Source organism: Elephantulus edwardii, unplaced genomic scaffold (genome assembly GCF_000299155.1).
Source record: "Elephantulus edwardii isolate Elephantulus edwardi_28Jun2011 unplaced genomic scaffold, EleEdw1.0 scaffold00201, whole genome shotgun sequence".
In the NCBI taxonomy this organism is placed as follows: domain Eukaryota; kingdom Metazoa; phylum Chordata; class Mammalia; order Macroscelidea; family Macroscelididae; genus Elephantulus; species Elephantulus edwardii.
In genome coordinates, this window is record NW_006399951.1 from 1,515,866 (window position 1) to 1,530,137 (window position 14,272).

The 14,272-nt window shown below is 37.2% G+C and overlaps 2 protein-coding genes across 3 annotated transcripts in view; both read right to left on the bottom strand.

The window, feature by feature from the left end:
- Positions 1-1,128: 1,128 nt before the first annotated feature.
- The window catches only part of CHD9 (chromodomain helicase DNA binding protein 9), a 164,533-nt gene continuing 151,389 nt past the window's right edge, over positions 1,129-14,272 (bottom strand). The window contains exons 37-39 of one of the 2 annotated variants that reach the window (XM_006897101.1): positions 12,748-12,876; positions 8,977-9,081; positions 1,129-4,608 (exon numbers count right to left, since the gene is read on the bottom strand). In XM_006897101.1, the coding sequence (XP_006897163.1) occupies positions 3,715-4,608; positions 8,977-9,081; positions 12,748-12,876 (1,128 nt within the window). In that variant the 3' untranslated portion in view covers positions 1,129-3,714. The remainder of the gene's footprint in view (positions 4,609-8,976; positions 9,082-12,747; positions 12,877-14,272) is intronic. The other variant, XM_006897100.1, reaches the window with a different exon arrangement.
- On the bottom strand, positions 4,975-5,364 carry LOC102853267 (cytochrome c oxidase subunit 5B, mitochondrial-like). Its single transcript, XM_006897099.1, has one exon. The coding sequence runs from the start codon at positions 5,362-5,364 to the stop codon at positions 4,975-4,977; it is 390 nt and encodes a 129-aa protein (XP_006897161.1).

Consider the following 14,272-nt stretch of genomic DNA (forward strand, 5'->3'; position numbering starts at 1 on the left):
CTGGCTTTAATATACAGAGTGAGGGCCCTCAGAAGGGATGTTGTTGGTCTTTCTAAACATGACCCCAGCGTGCCAAACCCTTTTGAGAGTATGCAGGAAGGGCAAGAAGACAGTAGTGGATGCAAAGATAATTTATTAGAAAAGATACATCCCAGCGACAGGGGTGGATTATTTCTCTGAAAGAGAGAAGACTTTGGGCCACGTTTGGTGTTGGTTAATATAGCCGGCTCATTTTCTTGTTTGGGTGTGCTTTGGGCTTGAGTTTGGGCCAATGAAATGATGGAGCAGAGTTAGAATGTTTGTTGGTTAGGATGGCACAAGATGGGCTAAGGAGTTTATCTCTTATTCATAGGGTTGCAATGGATCAGCTTGACTGCACTTAAAAGAATTGCTGTACACGGTACTACTTTTGTAACTCAGACAGCCTCTCCTTAGCTCTCTCCCGCCTGGACCAGTTCTATACTTGATTTTAGCCAAAAGGCCAAGAAGTGATCCCGATTAATTCTTTAGCCAGGCGCAGAAGACTGAAGCCAGGATATCAACAGGAGGTTAATATTTTGATGTCAAATCCTGAGAACTGAACCAGGCCAGGACCAAGGGATTCAGATATCAGCAACCTTCCCGGTTGACTCAATACTTTGCACAATAAAGACCAAAATCATGGCATTTATCCCAGGAAAACACCAGGGAAAGGGAATATGAAGAAATAATGTATGTTAGGCATAGGCTAGAGACTGGGCTGCAAAACTGAATTTAAGAATTAGGGTTCCAAGAATCCTTTTGGGAGCAAATATCAACAGCAATGGTTTAGCAATCAAAAGCAAAATGAAAAATTAACACTATAATGTTGTGGACATAATTAACTCATTATTACTTAACATTTCTGTTAGTAACTGAGCACTTAACCACTGCACTACCAGGGATCCTTACATTATCATTCTGAATGCCTTCAGAATTATGCTTGTGTGGATATAATTGAGAGCCAATTCCAGTGTTTTAAGAATTTCCCCCAAAGTATACTGTCTTTAAAAATATTCACGATTCAGCTTTCATAATAGGCATATAATAAATTATATATGTATGTATATATATAATAAATTAAAGTACTGTCATGTACAGAGGCTGACATCATGGGTAGTCAAAGAATATGTTTAATAAAAAATAATTAAACTTCCATTTGCTCTATAGAACATCATAGAAAGTAATTTAATAAATTACAAATGACTTTTAAGACGTTTGCTCAACTACAGAAAGCAAATTCAGACTACACAGAACACAACTGGTAAATATTGCAAATGTCCGAAAGAAAAACTGGACTAAGACGTGGCATCCTGAAACCTGAAACGAGGGCTATAAATACAAGGCAATAACAGCTATAATTGGTTTTTTTTTAGTAACTACAAACACATACTTGGATATCCTTTCAATAGCAACTTTACTATTATATAATTCTATTGATTTATTTTCCCTTATAACCCTTAACTTTACAAAACCACACTGTTTTTTTTTCTTGTTTTAAAGCTGATAGTTGGATTTTTCCCCCAATGAATACTAAACAGAAGTATCTTGAAATCCAAGAGAATGTTTAAAGTTAAGATTAACCTTAATGCTTTGAAAACTGTAATTGCCTTATTACATAGAAAGAGAATCACTACGATGTTAACCAAATTCACTTCAGCATAATTAGGAAAATACTTTATCTCATAAATTTGATATAAAGTAGATTTCAGTGACAAGATGTAGGGCTTTTTTTTTTCTTTCTCCTTTTTATTTATTTTCTTAAATTGGTGAAAGAAAGGAATAAAGACCATGTGGGGAGACCTTGAGGGAAGGGAGGGAAGTCTGGAAGGTGTTGAAATACTCCACTGGCAAACTAATTTAACTGTGAAACCTTTGGCTGAATTTCATAGGTTTATCTAGTGAAACGAAAGTGCAATACTGAAAAGGGAAGATACTAACGATGTACTGTATCATTTTCATGAAGGGTAACTACCCACTTCTCCTGGAAGGGCATTAGAGAACTATTGCTAAGACACTGCATAAAGAACCATCCAATAAAAGTACTATTTTGGGGAAAATACAAAAAGCAATACAATCCTCATGGAAGTAAGATAATTTTGTAAATACATATAACACTGTTTCTCTACTAACATGGTTAGTATTTTACATACAGAAACATAATTTGCTGGTAAAAGTCTTGGTAAAACTCAATGCAATTGCTTAATTCATGACAAAGCAACAGAGTTCAAGAAAACATACTAAAAGCTATTTTTCGTTCCTGTGGGAGAGAACTGGGGTAATTTCCCCTAAAAAATGTATCCCTTTGCAAACTTAATCACTGATTTGAGTACCATGAAAACACTAACATTTACCTCTCCTTAGACTATAAACAATATTTAAAGTCCAATTTAGTTCTAATTGTTTAAAAAATATGTATGAAGGTTAATGTGGCCCTCTATCTTGTCAGAATAATAGCAACTTAGGCAGGAGGAATTGTTAACACAACTCAAACATCAGACCAATTTTATCTGGTAATGGGCTCTAAGAAATTAAATAGAAGCTTTTGACTTCATTTTTGTGGTGTTTCTGAGATTATTCAAAGTGCATTTCAAAATGGGAAACTCAGTGTATTTAATATAAACTGACAACCCAACACTGACTCTGGGCAACATTTACTTTGCTTATAACTAGCAACTCAAATGAATTTCAACTATCTGCATTTTACATACCATTATTTCCTAATTCTGGAAGATTTTCATGACATAAAACACAAACAAAGCAAACAAATGATTTCTTTTACATGAAGTATGCTGTGTTGAAAGTACTTTTCAGTGGCATTCATGAGTTTGCCTTTTCTGAACCCTGGAAACAGACATTACTCAATCAGAGACAGAGTTTATTTCTATTAAGAGGCCAAACTTTGAAAAGTTAAAAATAAGTATGGTGCCAAAGTCACATGACACAGGATTTATGACTTACTTTCACTGATAATCAGCAGTTGGCTCAGCAAAAATCAAGTCATATTTCTTGCCAGATTTACATGATATATAGGATGTATTTAAAAAACCCCTGAAAACAAGTATAGAATTAGAAACGAATGTAAACTTCCTAAACTAACTCAGTTGAGGTAACAGGTAGCCAGTTAAATTGGCTGACTGGGAAACCTATTTCTTCTTTAAAACACATTTGTACCTGAATTGGAAACATCAGCAGTGCATCACAACACGAGAGCATTTTCATGTAATTAAAGCAATGAAGGGTGATGTAGATTCTACAGCTTTCATGACATTCATTAGCTGCCCAAATTATTGCTGAGTTTTGATCTGTAAATTATAGGTGTCAAGGAGGTTGTAGAACTATATTCAAATTAAATCAGTAATATGCATAAAGTATTCTGTGTTCACTGCAAATATATTAAATATACAATTCTCATTGAGCATAATTTTCATAAAATTAACCCCCAACAAAATTATAATGCCTTTTGTTGTAATTTTACACCTTTATATATCTGATAGTACACACAAGTTCAGAAACTTATGAAGCTTAAGAAATATTACATGCAAAATGTCTTCTGAAAGCAGTTTGTACGTCTAAACAAATAACTGAAATGTTCGGTCAATAAGGTTTTGATGCACTTAACACTGGGATATTTACAATTAATAATTAAAGAAAAAGAATCAAAAACCAGTTCATAATTTAAGTACAGTCTGTGGATCAGTCTTCATTACTAGAATCTGAATCCTCGGAGGAGGAGGATGTACTACTATCAGATCCAGATGAAGCGTCGGCTTTCTCTGAACCCTCATCTGTGCTGTTTTCATTCAGAGGACTTGCTTCAGTTCCCCTTTTGTCTTCCTGATCTCTGACTCTGGAATCTTCATCCTTTACTTCTACAGACGTGGATGAACCCAAGTCACTGTTTTTGTTTTTCTGTACATCAAAAGCAGTGGACTGGGGCAAAGTTGGAATATTAAGATTAAGGCCTGGAGTGAGAAGCATCCCTGGATAAAGTATATTAGATAGTAACAGTGGGTTAAGAGCTAGTGGGTTGGCAGCTGCAGTTGTATTTAATGCAGCAGAAGAGGACGTTGAAGGAGAACCTGACACGGAATTTGTGCCATCATTCTCTGAATTGTGGCTTTCTGTCCTTTCTTTCTTTCCTTCTACTTCCTTCGGGTCATGACCCTTCTTCTCTTCTGTCCCAGATTCTGTAGGCTTTGTAAGGAGGCTTCCCATGCCCAACAGATTTGGTAATCCAGACATTCCTGACAGCAGCATGGGGAACATTGCAGCCATGTTCTTGGCATCCCCTCCAGAAAACAGGCTAGCAGGCATTCCCATGAGCCCCGCAGTTACTTGTAGTGACTGCAAATTTTGCAGGTTTTGTTGTAAGGCCTGAAGTGTTGTCAGATCCACACCTGGAAGTAATCCATTGGCTAACAGAGGATTGCCTGGAACACCTGTAGTGTTGGCAGCAGCTGCGGCAGCGGCGGCTGCAGCAGCAGCCTTTGAAATTCCACTTTTCGGTCGTCTCCCTCTCCGGCTTACTTCCTCTCTTACGACAGGACCAGTGAGAATACGTTCATACATACTTTCTGGAAGAAATCCCTGAAATAAACAGACAAAATAATAGCCATGTGAAAAGGCAAATGACTAGCTATTAATAAATTTCATTCTTTTAAATAAAATAATTAAAAGTGAGGGAGTTAAGGGAAAGATTGCTTCATATCAATCTCTGACTAACTTCGGCGATGGGGGAGGCACAGCCCCACTGAACAATATTCATACACACCTTGCTTCACTGCACCTCATTTGCTCTGTAGATAGTGTTTTTATAAAGTAAAAAACAAATAGGTTGTTTTTTTTTTATGGGAGAAGGAGCCAAAGCAGTGGCTAGTCTTTATTAGAAAGAAGGAAACATTCCAGCACATTTAGACCACGTCAGTGGGAGCATGAGCACAATTAGGGGCCCACTCAGTGAGCTAAGTGGTGGGGCACCAGCTTGTAATGGGTCCCACAGTTAGGACATCGCTGCGCATCGCCTTTGTGTAGCCAAAACCAGATCACAACATTGCTGTCTTCTTCACAGATGCAGCCTACTGTTCGCTTATTGGTGATGGAGGGAACTAAATGAGGCTCTTCCTTCGTGCCTGCAGCTGCCTTTGGAGCAAGCATATTGTATGGATCCTGGCCTTTCCGGGCAGCCGTCATGACCTCCCGCTCCCACCCTGTCGCCTGATCATCATCGGTAGGCACACCACCTCCAGTCGCCATCAAGCGCACGACGGCCACGCCATTGGGACTGCGGGCCCTCAAGGCCTGAGCGGCCAATGCTCCAGCTCGACGAAATAACCTTGAAGCCATAACGCTCGCAACCACAAGCAGCAGCCGGGACTACAAATAGGTTTATGATAACCTTGACTTAACCAAATCTACTAGTGCCATTTTCCCAATATCCTGTATTCACTTCATGTTTCTTTGTGGTATTTCAAACTTACACTAACAGACAAGGCATTGCCATCGAGTCAGAATGGACTCAGAGCTGACTCAATGTTGGTTTCTGAGACTAGATGGGAGGAGATTGCCCATCATTCACCTAGAGAGCTCCAGTGAAGTTCAAATCAACTGCCTTCGGGTTAACAGTCTGTAGGGAGACTGGGTAATTGTTTCTTGAACGATTTACAACCTCTGAAAACCTGCTAGAGAGTGAAGTATGTATGAGTTGTTCTGACTCACCCTCACTGTATTGTGTAACCATAGCTACATTGACAGTACAGTATAAACATAACTTTTATAAACATGGAGAGATAAACAAATTCTCTGACTCTTTATCATGGTACTCGCTTTACTGTGGTGGTTCGGAACTAAACTCTCAATATCTATTCATCACAATGGCAAACCCACTACTCTGGCTCAAGAATAGCACTGGCACCTGCAGACTGGGAGTCACGGAACCTGGAACAACAAAGTGAAATCTATCCTACATTCTTGTAATTTTCTAATTTTCTGGGACTCAAAACTCTTGTATCTTTTAGTAGTTTAGAACCTCTAAACTATAGTTGTCCAATAGAAATATAATGCAAGCTACATATGTAAATTTTACATTTTCCAGTAGCTAGACTAGAGGGTAAAAAAAGAAATGCTGTTGTTAGGTGCCCTCCAGTGGACTCTGACTGGCAATCTGAATTTTAGTACTAGAGATTTTACTGTAACAAGGATATAATTTAAATTTTTAATACTAAGTATGTATTTCTTAACTACTATGGTGAACTAAGACTTTAAATCATACACCCAGTATATATTTTATAATTAAACACCTATCTCAGTTCAGACTAGACATGTTTCAAATGTTCGGACGGCACGCAGGCCTACTAACTGGGCCATGTGGCTCCAGATACAATATACTACAGACGTTTAAGGAAAAAAGGGCAAAAAATTACTTTTCTGTTTTAAATTAATCAATTTACTTGTTCTTTTAAAACGTTTTAATGGTTATTACATAAAACATAAAAAAATTAATTTAAAATCTCAACAGATAAAAACCATTGCTAATAGTTGAGGACATGTTTTCCCCTTTGTGAATGTAGCATAATTCTCCCCTACTTTTATTTCTAAAGGAAAACAAAAAACAAACCAATAAAAACCCCCAAAACAAAACACAAGAAAGAAAAACAACCAACCAACAACCTACCTAGATGTATACTAAAACCTATTCCCTCCCCTTCACTGGACATCAGAAATTAGTGGTTTTTAAATCTGTGTGTAGCTCAGTTTCACTCACTCTCCCCAGAGCTTGCCTTGTTGTTGTTGTTATGTGCACAACTCACAGCGACCTTGTGAACATCTGGACTGTACCATCCTCATCATCTCTCACACCAGAGCCCACTGCTGAAGTCAGAGTCAGTACATTGTTGGAGGTCTTCCTCTCCTTTACTGACACTGTCTTTCCACGCAGTAGCCTAGTGCAGCTACATGTGAAAAGCATAGAAGCCTCTAAGCAGCATTCTGACTGCACTTTATACAGGACATTATCTGTTTGGTTCTGTACTCTTCTCCAATAACACAACTCAAAGGCATCTATTTTTCTATCATCCTTATTCATGGTCTAGCTCTCTGAGGGACAGCAGGTGACTGAGAAGACCAAACCCTGCTTCAGGTATATGTTAGTCTTCAACCTAACATCACTGCTTTGGAGAATTCTCTGACAGTTTACTTGCGCAGCTCAATACATCTTCTGATTTCCTGGCTGTTGGTACCAAGGGTACAGATTGTGGATGCTAGCATGATGAAATCACTGACAGCTTCAATCTACTTGTTTTCTTGATTATGACATGTAATCCATACTATAGTCCCTGACCTTTTGCAGCAAGCATTTCATATCCTCACTTTCAGCAAGCAAAGGTGTGCCATCTGCATCATGCAGGTTGTTGAGTGATCTTCCTCTAATCCTGATGCCACGTATCTTCATCGAGTCTGGCTTCTTGAATAATTTGCTCAACATACAGACTGAATAGGATACACCCTGATCCACACCCTTCCTAACTTTAAAGCATGCAATGTTCCCTTGCTTGGTTTAGTTAACAGGTTTTTGGTGTACATACAGATTCAATATAAGCACAATTAAATGCTCTGAGATAATCTTTCCTCTCAATGTTAGCTATAGTCTGTTATGATCCACGGAGTCAAATGCCTCTGCATAGTCAATAAAGCACATTCTAGTATTCTCTGATTTTACCCAGTATCCTTCTGACATCAGTTATGATATCTCCGCTGCCACATGCTCTTCTAAAAGTTCAGTTTGAATTTCTGGTAGTCCCTTGTCAGTGTACTGTTCTAGAATGATCTTCAATAATATGTTGCTTACATGCAATAGTAATGATAATAGTCTGATAATGTCCACATTCTGTTGGATCACCAATCACTCATTTATTATGAATTCTTTCTCCCTTGACATTACATGTTTTTAAAAGATTTACTCTAAAGTGAGTTAAAAAAAATTAGTGTTTCCTCAATTAGGGATGATAGAAAGAGAACTGATGCCTTTGAGCTGTGGTGCTGGAGAAGAGTGTTGAATATACCATGGACTGCTAGGAGAGCAAACAGGTTTGTCCTAGAAAGGGTGAAGCTGGCATGCTCCTTGGAGTCAAGGATTCTGAAGCTTCGTCTGAAATACTTTGGGCATGTTGCAAGGAGGGACTGGCCCTTGGAGAGGGGCATCATGTTTGGGAGAGTGGAGGAGTGGCTCAGGAGAGGAAGACCTTTGATGAGATGGATCGATTCTGTGAGTGGAGTAGTGGGAATGAGTGTGTTTGAGATGGCGAGGTTGGCACAGGATAGAACAGCATTTACAGAGGGTCGCTACGAGTCGTAAGTGACTTGATGGCACGTAACAACAACAATAACAATTATTTTACTGTGGTAACCTGAATTCTGGTTGCTAATTAACATAAATGCTTTTCATTTCACCACTAAGCTAACGGTTAGCAATTTACATGGTAGCAGCAAGGCCAGCCTGTGCTTCTATAAAGACAATGCCTAAGGGACAGTGCTACACTGTAATACATGTGGTCACCAGAAGTTGGAATCAAGTTAATGCAACAGGTATGTTTGTTTCTTTTCATATATTATAAAGAATATCACTAAATAAATTCTTTGCCTAAATGTTTAACTAGTAGCTCAACATGAAAAACACTACACCAAATGGGTTCCTTTCTTTGTCTACCTATTGGGTTAATTTTTGTAGCACTGTTCAAATAGTATCTTAAGGACTAAAATAAGAACAAACTTGTATATAGTGACTCTATAGTTCCAAAAGCAACTGGCAAATTTGCAACATGTTCTACACAAATGGTGAAACAAAAATATTGTCAGACGTCCATAAAATACTTTTTAAGCTATTACAGTTAAATCTAAAACATAACTAAATGGCCTCTAATATTAAAATGATGACTGAAAACACATTTGTACAACACTCACAGATTGCTTAACAACATCGCCCCACTCAGGAGCAACTCCATATTCCGAATTTTCTTTTAAGAATCGACATAAATCTTTCAATGGTGGAGCAAATGCACCACCAACCTGTAAATAAAAACAAGAAAAAATATTGTTAGAAACCTACTAAATACACTACAAAATAGGAAAATGATGTTTCTTGGTTTAATTATGTACTTGACAGAACGGGAAATGGAAATTAATGTTATGAAATAAAATGTGTACAAATTGCCCAACTGAAAACAAATTTTCTCTGTAAGCTTTTATCCAAATCATACTACTGTTAATAATAATAAAAATGACTCCCTTAGAAACCTTCCAGGCAGTTGTGCTTATCTGCCTTCTGGAATAGTTGTAAGCATAAACTTCAGGGACATTAATTCTATTTATCATATTGTGCAATCACCACAATTGTCCATTTCCAGAAGTTCTTATGAAACCTGTAACTCAGCACAGCCTAAGCAATGAATCTCATTTATTTCTTCCCTTGAGCGCAAAAGTAACCATTAATAAACGTTCCTCTTTGTGCTTTTGCCTATTCTGGATATTTTGTTTAAGTGAAATCACATATTGTCATTTGAAACGTGATTTATTTCACTGAGTATAATGTTTCCAAGATTGAACATGTTGTAGTATGTATCAGAACTTCATCTAGGTAAGTGGATTATAGTAAAATTTGTGGATATACTATACTCTATTTATTCACTGACTGAAGGAATTTGAGTTTTAGCTTTTGGGAATATTGATCTTTGTCAACTGAATGAACTTAACAAACCTGCCAGAATATTACCTATAAATGTAGGAGTTTATCACTGGACATCCAATTCTATTTCATTGGTCTTTATTCCAGTAATACTATTTTGATTACTGTGGCTTTCTAGGAAGTAGATGAAATTTGGATGTGTGAATCCTCTAATGCTATTTTACAGAGTCTCTTTCAACTTCACATGGGCTGCTTCCACTTTTTCTTTTTGCTACTGTGAATAATGCTGCAGTAAATATGGATGTGGACATAATGTGATCATGTCACAGTTCTGAGGTTTTGGAGTATATTCCCAGTAGTGGAATAGCTCAATCATATGGTATTTATTTTCTTTTTTTGAGAAAACACTAATCTGTCTTCCATAGTGGTTGTACCATTTTAGTTCCACCAACAGTGTATGAAAGTTCTGATCTCTCCGCATCCTTGCCTGCATTTGTTGACTGATGCCCTCATGAACTTTTGTCATTGTTGCTGCTGGTCTAAGATGGTATCGCATTGTTATTCTGATTTGCATCTTTCTAGTAGATAGTGATTTTGAGCATTTTTTTTATGTGTTTATTGGGCAGCTGATTTTCCTTTGGTGAAATATCTATTTTTCTACCCAATGAGTCCCTTTTTAGAAATGTCATTGCCAATTTTCATTTTCCAGTCTGTGTACTTCTTTTTTACATTGTTTAAGTCCTTTTTATATATGCACAGTAATTAGATTTTGAGAAGGTCTTATTCCTTTATTTTATCCCCTCCTGGTTGTGGGTTTCTGGTTATTTTTTTTAAAGTTTATACATGTCATCTAGTAAAGCATCTGTCCTTAAGTTTTCTCTGACAATCTTTATAGTTTCTGGTTTTAACCCTAAACTGGTTTTACACCTTAAGTTGGTCTTTCTGTATGATGTGAGGTAGGATCTCACTTTAATTTTCTACAGATGGAGGTCTAATTTGGCTACACCATTTGTTAAAGGGTTTGTGTATTTGGGTCATCTCCTTTCTTCATACCTATTCAATTTGTATGTTGAAGAAATCATTCCAAAAGTTAGATTCTATGAAACAGAATGTGGGATCAAGATTGAAAAAGACTCATCAACAAGTTTTGTTCTGCAGATGGAAAAACCATGCCTGCTCACTTGAAGAACTTGCTGCAGAGGATCAAGATTATATAGCCTTTCATATGCACTGCATCTTATATCAGGATGACAAAACTTCTTACCACTAGATCAATAAGCTGGATCATGCCAAAGGAGTAAAGACTGAAGTTATCAATGATTTTATCTTACATGGATCCATAATCAACACCCTCGGTATCAGCAGTCAGACGATCAGGAGATGTATTGCAATGGGTAAATCTGCTATCTGTGACCTCTCCAAATTACTAAGGATCAATGATGTCAGCTTGAGGACTAAGGTGTGCCTGATTCCAGCCACAGTATTTTCAAGCACCTGCTATGGATCTAAGAGCCAGACAATGAATAAGGATGACAGAACAACTGATACAAATCTTTTCAATCAATTCAAGTATCAAGGTGTAAAGACACTAAAATGAAAAACAAAAGTGATGCATTAGCTCTGGTCGTGTACTATGAAAGGGGTTGTATTACTTCAACTTTACAAGAAAGAAAGAAAAAAGTCTCTTCTGTTTTGATTAGTGTTCTTTCTCCTTTTGAGACTTGGCAATGTCAAGTATATTCTACTTCTCAGATTCTTTCTTCTGCCTGCTTAAACATGCTGTTGGAACTCCTCCGGTAAATTTTTCACTTATTGTATTCTTCTCTTGCAGAATATTGTTGGTCCCTTTTTATATTTTCTACCTTATTGTTGGTATTTTAAGTTTTGCATGTATCACTTTCCTAATGTTTATGTATTTTCAGTCTTATAGTAAAGGCATTTCAGTGGGGTAAAAAAAAACCCAAACAAACTAGAGACACTTAACCTACTAAGGTTAATTAATTTGGTGAATGATAAAAGACAAATTTCCATTGTTTACTCTAAGGTCATTTTTTTTTATTAGTTTGTTGTTTGCTTACCAGAAAAAAAAAAATAAAAATCCCAGTATGCCAAAGTCATAAATTTTTAAAAGAGTAACACAAATCTTCTGTATTTTACTGTGGGATAAAAAGGATCATAGGATGAAACAAACAATTTGATAAAACAAAAGATGAGGCATATTTATTCCAGAAATACACTTTGGGGAAAAAAATTTCTACCCTTCTTGAACCAGTACAAGACTAAGGTAAGCTGGTGTAAATTAGAAGGTGTTCTTTCCTTAAGACATCTATTGTTGTTGTTCCATCAAGTCGGAACCAACCCGTAACTAACCCTCCAATAGGTCTTCAGAAACTGAAATCACACAAGAGGTGATTGCCAATCCTTTTCCGGCAGAGCATCTGGCAGATTCAAACTGCATGCCTTCGGGACTGCCACACAAATACTTGCCACTAGGCCACCAGAGCTCCCTATCAATTCTAATGTTTTCTTATGGAAGAAGTGACATTACTGCCATTGCATCAAAAACTGGAGTGATGAACACAAGATGATGGTCAAGATGTCAATTCAGGTCAGAGTTTCTCCACTGAGAGTAACCACTGTGTTGCAAGGCTGACCTAGGCATTGTTAGAATGCTTAGCAGCAGCCAAGGCTTCTCCTCACGAAATGTCAGGAGCAGCCATGTATCTCAAGGTGGGACACTCACAAATGTCTCCAGATACTGCTAAATGCTGCTCTTGTAAATCAATGTCTGAGATGCTGTGCCTTTGTGTTAGGCAGTAATATGTAATGGCACTGCTGAGGCAAAGGTATGTTAGGTGACAAGCTTATTTTTTTAAATGGTTCAACGAAAAATCTGGGATTTGAAATGACACAATTTGAATTTATAGTTTCCCCATATATCAGCTTGATTCAACACATTTCCAGTTCTGTTAGAAAATATTGCATAAGAAGTATTCTAGGGATTTTTAAGACTGAATAAATATGCAAATTAAAAACAAATATATAAATACCTTTCTAGCATTTCTTCTATTAATTAGCTGAACACGTTCTTCTCCAGTGAGACTTTTAACATCTAATTTATTTGGGTTTCTGCAACGATGTCTTTTTTGTTTTGGCCTTCCCTCATGAAGCTGCATTCTCTAAATTATAAAAAAACAAAAACAACAAAAGCTTTAAAATATTTGCCTATGTCCAAAATAAACCATAACTGCCACCGAAGCAGATATATATGCACACCCCTGTTTATCGCGGCTTTGTTCACAATAGCAAAGAGATGGAAACAATCCAAGTGCCCATCAACAAATGAATGGATAGAGAAGCTATGGTACATTCACACAATGGAATACTATGTAGCACCGATAAAGAAGGAACTCATGAAATAGTATATGAAATTGGTGACCATGGAGGACATTACGCTTAGTGAAATTATTGAAGTCACAAAAGGACAAATACTGCATAATGACACTGTTATAAAACAGGACTGATATCAGGATTGGGGGGAAACTAAAAAAAAAAAGGGGGGGGAGATAAATAAGATATACTGCACTGAAACAGATGAGGGAAAGAACTACTTAAAAGCATCATATGCGTAGGTATTATTTGCATGATAGCAGTCCAGAAAAAGAGCTGCATAGTAAAGTGGTTGGGGGTGGGTGTAGGGAATTGTACAACAATGAAAGAATTTTTTTTTCCTTCAAATTAAGAATCGAACTGGGGAGGTGGGCAGGGCGGAAAATGTACAACAATGAATGAATGGAAATCCAAGTTCTCTATAAACTTTCATTAAAATCTCAAAAAAAATTTGCCTGTGGAAACTAGTAAAAATATAAACTAGACGATACATGTTAATCCCATATAATATATTAACATGTGTTTCATGGACTTCTTATTTATTTAAACCGTATTTAGGGTCATTATTAACAGCCACAATCATAGTTTTATATGAGCAAAAGGAAGGTGTGCTATTTCTCAATAGTAAGGTTAGTGAAGAATATGGAACATATCATGGACAACCAGGACATTTCCTTCACGTGAGGATGGTAAGACTTCGTCTTATGTATCTGCTGGCTGTCATCAGGAGAGGCCAGTTTCTGGAGAAGGAGATCATGCTTGGTGGACAGTGAAATTCTCAACAAATTGAAATGGACTAAGCTGCCATACAGGTTTAACGTAGCAGACTGTGAGGATGTTACAGGATCAGGGGGTGTGTTATTCCTTTGTACATAAGGTCACCAGAAGTTAGAGCTTACTTAAAAGCACCTTTCAACAGAAAGGGGCTGTGACAGGCTTCTGATAACTTTTTTGCTACTTCAATTCTTTCTTTTTTTTAAATTTTTTTTTTTCTCTCCTTGCTGTGTACTATCGAATCTGATCCAACTAGTACAGGAGGAAATAGCCCCTCTTTTTCCAGTGGAGTATCTGGTGGATCTGAACCATGCACCTTTGGGATTGCAGTGCAGCTTCTTGCCCCTAGGCCACCAGAGTTCCCTGCTACTTCTGGAGGGGTATACTTTATATTGCTGAAGAGCAGCACTT